Consider the following 6,618-nt stretch of genomic DNA (forward strand, 5'->3'; position numbering starts at 1 on the left):
ACCCACTGATGAATGAGTGGTACACATTCCAAAGCCCAGCCTCCTTGTGTGTTACCCCACTCACAATATGCACATGGTTTAACTTCATTCTAATACTGAATGGTTCCTACTTCGTTCTAATGCGAAATGGTTCCTATTTCTTATTTCTTCTGTTTTCTTTCTCCAGCTTGAAGTGTGTATGTTTATTTGGGCAGAGGGGTATGCATAGCAGAAAACAAAGGCTGAGATGGGGAAGAAATCTTCTGTGACTCTTTTTCTTTTAAAATCCAGAGCTGGATTGGGCAGTATTTATGGGCTCTTTGCCATCTAAATCCTCCTGGTCCCACAGGTTCTATGCTCTCCAGAGACGGCCCGCTAACAAATCACCCATTTACTGATCGAGTGAGTGCTTCCAGGGCGCTGCCTGCACTACGCGTCCCGAACTCCATTGCTACTGAGCGTGCCTCGCTGCCTTGGCTCTGAGGGCTTGATGTTGGCGCCTGGGTGGTGCGTTCTCCGTTATCTCCACGTGGGCCGGCCACAGAAGGCAGATTATAAAACATGTAGAAAAAGAAGAAACGAATTCCGCCTGGAGGACCTCGGGCTTGGGGCTAAGGCTGTGTCTTAAGTCTCTGGCCAAGGATGCTGGTCCAGCTTCATCCTGCCTGACACCTGGTACCGGCTTTCCGCCCCGTCCATCACTGCCCACCCCGCCCTTCGGCACAACGACCCGCCCCTGCCCCGCCCACAGGAGGCAGAGCCGCGGACCCCTCTGCAGTTGCTTCTGATCTACGGGTTGGGGAGGGCGTTCTGCCACCTCCACTGAAGATGCTTGTGTGCGCGCGCGCGCGCGCGTGTGTGTGTGTGTGTGTGTGTGTGTGTGTGTGTGTGTGTGTGCACGTTGATGGGAAGGACAGGTGGTGGAAGGGAGCTAACATATCGAGCACCTAGTATGTGTCAGACACTGATGGGTGCTTTACACCCCACCATTAGCTACCGATCCTCCTCTACGGACCTTTTGCTGAACCTGTGTCTTTCTCCTTATAATAAATTTATTCCTGTTCTGTGGGCGTAATAATGCCTCACATTTATATAGCACCTTTCATTTGTCAAAGTACTTTTATGCCTGTTAGCTCCTTTAATCCCCCAACAGCCTCGTGTTACAGAGGAGGAAACCGAGACAGGGACACAGCCCCGTGCAACCAGTTATAGGCTGAGCTGGGGCGGGCTCTCCTCACCCCTCTGCCCTGCCCCGCCCACAGTGCCTTGCTTGACCTTGGCTTCAGGTGCTGACTTATCCCCACATGAGTCTGCAAGTTCCTTCAAGACCGAGGCTGTACTTTCTTTTTCTTCTCTTACCCACAGTGCTCAAGGCTGCGTATACAGCAAGTGCTGGATAAGTGCTGATTGGGTTCTTCTTTGGCACAGACCACTTGTCTTTCCATGAGGGGAATGAAAGAATCCTGGTCTCCGGATTCACACCGTGGATGTCTCAGAGTTTAACCTTCATTGACCTGAGAAATCATCCTCCAAAGTCCTAGCTGAGTGGATTAAAGAAACCCAAGGCAGAACTTCAGCTGAGCCCCGCATGGGCACTCAGCAGCTGCACCAAAGCTGGGTGGCATTTCTGGAGATCTGAGCTGTCGTGCTGGGGCAAGGTGGGACACCACATGGGAGGGAAGCTCGGTCACTCCTGTCCCTACCCCCAGGCTCCCTCCACTCCTGGGAAGCAGCAGACTGGTCTAGGGGTGGCAGCAAATAAGAACAATAATACTCTTGTGTTTCTGGAGCCCCTGGCTGTGTACCAGATCACTCCAACCTCACAGCCTTGTTATCTGCAACTGGAGCCGGGAAGGAATTTACTGGAGACACCGGCTCACTGTCCAAGGTCACACTTGGGATTCCTTCCATTCCTCCTGGGTCACATCCTGAGAATCACTGTCCAATAATCGTCACCCGCGTTAGTAGCCCTGGTGACATCTGCTCACTGGCTGCTTCCCACCCACTACGACAGTTTGTGAATCTGGCGTTCCACTAGATGGAGGTCCGCAGTGTGCCCATGGAGGTCTCCGTCTGGCTGGGCTCTGCCCCGCAGCACCCTTGCCGGCACAGCCGCCCGTACACCTCCCGCGACTTCTTGCGGAAGCTCTTGCCCACGATCACGTACACCAGCGGGTTGAGGCAGCTGTTGCTATAGGCCACGTAGGACGCGATCTGCGTGAAGACGTCGACCACGTGCTCGTCCCAGCAGCTGGAGAGGATGCCGAGGCGCTGCAGCGTGTCCAGGAAGGTGCTGAGCTGGAAGGGCAGCCAGCAGACGACGAACAGTAGCAGCACGGCCAGGACCAGCACAGTGGCTTTCCTCTCCGTCTGGATCTCCTTGAACTTCTGCATCTCGTTGTTGCGCAGCACGCGTATGATGTGCACGGTGCAGAAGATGATGACGCTCAGGGGCAGCAGGAAGCCCACGGAGTTCAGGAGGCTGTTGGTGAAGACCTCCCAGCTGCGGGACGGGTAGATGATGATGCAGGCGGTGACGTTGTGGCCCTCGGCCCCGTACTCCCGCATGGTCCGGAAGACCAGCATGGGCAAGCTCAGGAAGAGTGAGCAGCCCCAGATCACCAGGCTGTAGAGTCTGGCCCAGCGCACCCCGCGCATCCGGCCCATGGACATGGTCTTCACCAGGGCCAGGTAGCGGTCAATGCTCACCAGCATGAGGAAGCAGATGCTGCTGTAGAGATTCATGTAGAGCACGGTGTTCACCACGCGGCAGAGGACTTCCCCAAAGAGCCAGTCGAAGTTGTTGGCGATGGTGATGGCCCAGAAGGGCAGCCCGCAGGCCAAGAGCAGGTCGGCCGCGGCCAGATTGCCCAGGTAGACCTCCGCCACCGTGCAGCTGCTCCTGTGCAGGCAGAAGACGCTGAGGACGAAGGCGTTCTCGAGAGCTGCCAGTATGAAGAGGACCCAGAGGAAGGGGGGCTGGATGGTGTTCAGCGAGCTCCACCAGTCGGAGTGGACGCAGCTGCTGCTCTGGGGAGGGGTCCCGTTGAGAGCAGGTTCAAGGGCTTGCAAGGTGACGTTGAACATTTTGGCGCTGCAAGAAAGTGGAAAAGAGGCAGTTACACCTCAAGGTCACAAGAGGAAGGAGAAACAACCGGTGCAGAAGGAGAGGGGGATGCTTCCAGAAGGCAAAGTCAGGGGTGAAACCCAGACCCTTTCTGTGCGGTGTTCAGAGGCGGTTCAGGCACACCTGTGTCCCCAGGGGCTTAGAAAGGCGTCTCTGCTCCTTGGACTTAAACTGGGAGCTCTTGTTCTTCGCCTCCAGGCTCCACTGGGATGTGTACTTGACCAGCATCCGTCACCCAGACTAACAAGTGTGAGCGTTAGACCCTGGACCTCCTCGAAGCTTCCATGATGGGAGGATACACAGCATATTCCTTCCTTATCACAGGCTCCCACCCCCACAAGGGCGCTGGTCTCTTTCAGCCTCTTGTGGCCTGGCCATGGGTGAGCAATTTATTAGAAGAGAAAAGTGATATCATGTCAGACAGGGAGATTCCAACCTGGCTCGGAGACCACAGTCCATCTGCCCACTCCCTGTCTCCTTCTGGCAGAGGGCAGCATCATGCTTCCATACCTTCCATCAGCGTAGCATTGATGATGAGCAGAGGTTGCTTGATGAAAAGGGAGGGGAAGGGGCTTTGGAGCCAGACAGTCCTCTGGGTTCAGTCCTGGCTCATTCATTAGCTGTGTGACCTTGCGTAAGTTAATTAACCTCTCTGAACCTTAATGTTCTACCTTGTAAAATGGGAATAACAAAATCTTCTCAGGGTTGTGGTGGGGACCTGAGACAAGGTGCAGAAAGCCCCAAGCACTGTACTTGATTCAATAAACATGAATAATTACCTGTTTTTTGTGAACTTATTAAAATAACCAATGTCAAACTCCAGCACCACTGCTGGCAGATTCTTGCTCTTATATTGGTGATTCCATCATTAACCCACTGGCTCCTCTTTCACTCTGAGACTCAGGCCAGCAGTGAGACTCAGCCCAGGGGGCAGTTCACTTTCTGGGAGTTCCTCTCCGACTTCAGCCAAGAGGCATGGGGTTTCAATAGACGTTGGCTCCAACCCTAGCTGTGCTGTCTTGGGTAAATTGCTTGACCTTTCTGAGCTTCCACCTTATTGTCGTAGAGTCTTGCTCTCTCCCTGGCTTGCCTTGCATGGCTCTTGCAAGGTTTAAATCAAAGAGTAGGTATGAAGACACATTGAAAAACTAAAAGCACAATGCAAAGGGCAGGACTAATTGGGCACTTTCCTAGTGCTCCGTGGGGTGGATGAAGGAAGGTGGAGGTGGAGGGGCTCTTCCTGGGCAATTGATTGTTGGGTAGGCTCGTGGGGGAGGAGCTGAGCAATAGATCATGGGAAAGAATCTGCTGATCATCTCTGGGATTTCCCAGAAAACGTCCTGGAGCAGCTGGCTGGCTTTGAGGGGCCAGACTGGAGACTGTGATGAACTCATTCATTGATGCAATTTATCTTTAAATGCTTCTTGAGCTTCTCCTCTGTGCTGAGCTCCACCTTGGCTCTAGGGACCCGGAGGGGAACCCCACACGTCTCCTGCCCTGCCCGAGCTCCCAACACCTGCCACCCAGTGTGCGCGATGAGCGCCGAGGGGTGGGAGGAGGGGCAAGGGACACAGATGTCGGGGGAGGAGGTTGGAGGTAACTCTGGAGCTGGGTCTCAGAGGATGAAGAGCATGTCAGCAGGGGCCAAGAAGGACGAGGGCAGATCAGGCAGAAGCAGCAGCTTGAGCAGAGGCACAGAAGTGGGGAAGCCGCTGGTGTGTCCTGGCAGGTGGACTAGATGTTGGATGGGGAGGTGGGAAGTGGCAAGTGATGGGGTTGAATAAGGGGATAAGGACAGTCTTCAATGGGTGCTGAGAAAGTGAGGCTTTGTCCCTATTGGAAATACGCTCCTAGTGGAGGGTGGTTTTAATATGTCCACAAATTCTTCGATACTCCTCCTTTCAAAGGGTGGAGTCTAATTCCTCTTCCAGTGAATGTGGCCAGACTTAGTGACTTGCTTCCCACCCGTGGTGGCAGTGACAGTGTGTGACATCCAAGACTAAGGCATAAGAGGCTCTGCAGCTCCCTCCTTGGCCTCTTGGGTTGCTTACTCAGGGGGAGGCTAGCCGCCATGTTGTGAGGACACTCAAGCGGCCACATGGAGGGGCTCCATGGAGAGGAACCGACTTGCCACCTTGGTCATGGAGCCTCCGGCCCCAGTGAAGCCTTCGGTTAGATTCTGTTCCCTCGGCCTGTGAGTCTTCCAGCTGAGGCCCCAGACATCACAGAAGAGAGACAAGCCATCCCCACTGGACCCTAAATTTCTGACCCATGGAAACTTGCAGGCTTCTCTGCAGAGCCTCTGAAAGTAAGACCTCCCCTACGTGGTCCCCTTGGTCCAGGCTTTGGCCCGATTTCTGCAGGCACAAAAAACTTGTTTACTTAGTGCCCCACACCTGGGGCGCTGTTGTCTCTCATGGTCCAGCTCTCTAGACACTCAAGTGTCACACCACATGCTGCTTGTTAATTTCCCCCACAAGGTAGCCCCTAGCCAACAGGATGGCACCTGGCCCATACCTGCTCTGAGAAGCCACAGGATCGTTAGAAGGTGGCCTGGGGAGTGCTTGACTGGGAGCTATAGGGCTCGTGTTCTATGGCCCCAGCTGAGATGGCCATCTGGTCATGTCCATAGCAGGTCACACCTGACACAGGACCTAGAGGCCCAGCTGGGCCCAGCTCCCCCTTTGTCTTCCTAACACTGCCCCCCTCAGGACTGACTCTCCCTTTCCTCTGCTTCCACTCGGGATCAATTCCCCCCACATTCTCTCTTTAGAGTGTTCAGACCTTCCCCAGAGGTCAGCCTTGTGTTGAGACGTCCCGTCTCCATTGGAGACATGCCACATCTCTGTCTGATTTCTTGTGTTGACTTCAGAATTTCAATCTTTCTTTTCACGTTCACCTGGGGCCATTCACACGTGACCACCTGTGTAATGTGTGCTTCTCCTCCTGCACACCCCTCCCTCAAACAGAACAATCCATGCCCTCCGCCCCCGACAGGCCTTTGGGGATTGGAACGCCAGCCTCCCCAGCCCTTGAGAACTTTTGTCTTTGGGTTTAACGTTGCCTGGTGCTTCACGTGTTGTCCCGGAGAGGAAGGGCGTGCTCTCCCAGGTGTTCTCCGGCTTGCCCCCTCCCCTCTGCCCCATAAATAGTAAATCGAGGAATCCCTTTGACTCAGCTGAAAGACGCAGTGGTGGGCACGGCGTCCTCATGAACAGATTGGATCATTGATCTCTTCCAGGCAGAGAACACTTGGACTCAGAGGGGGACGTGAGTAACGGGCTGCCCAGGCTGACTGGAGGAGAAAAGACAGTTAGGTGGTGGGACCAGGGACCATAAAACACACGCATTCTCCACTAGGGGAGAGAAATGGAGGCCTTCGCTTAACAAATATTTATTAAGCGTCCATCACACACTGGGTGCCAGGACGTAATGTGAGAACAGGCACAGCGTCTGTCCTCCGGGGGCTTATGGTCTCATGGAGAAGCCAGACATGACCCAGTCACTAAGTT

The 6,618-nt window shown here is 54.3% G+C and overlaps 1 protein-coding gene across 1 annotated transcript; it reads right to left on the reverse strand.

Moving 5' to 3' along the window:
• Positions 1–1,146: 1,146 nt before the first annotated feature.
• On the reverse strand, positions 1,147–3,877 carry BDKRB2 (bradykinin receptor B2). Its single transcript, XM_079913832.1, has one exon. It carries the CDS (start codon positions 3,064–3,066, stop codon positions 2,014–2,016), a length of 1,053 nt encoding a protein of 350 aa, XP_079769958.1. The 5' UTR covers positions 3,067–3,877; the 3' UTR covers positions 1,147–2,013.
• Positions 3,878–6,618: the final 2,741 nt, after the last annotated feature.

Source organism: Stenella coeruleoalba, assembly GCF_951394435.1.
Source record: "Stenella coeruleoalba genome assembly, chromosome: 2".
NCBI lineage: Eukaryota > Metazoa > Chordata > Mammalia > Artiodactyla > Delphinidae > Stenella > Stenella coeruleoalba.

What these genes read in the sequence shown, in the direction of transcription:
- BDKRB2 (XM_079913832.1), bottom strand. Translation starts at nt 3,066, where the DNA reads ATGTTCAACGTCACCTTGCAAGCCCTTGAACCTGCTCTCAACGGGACC.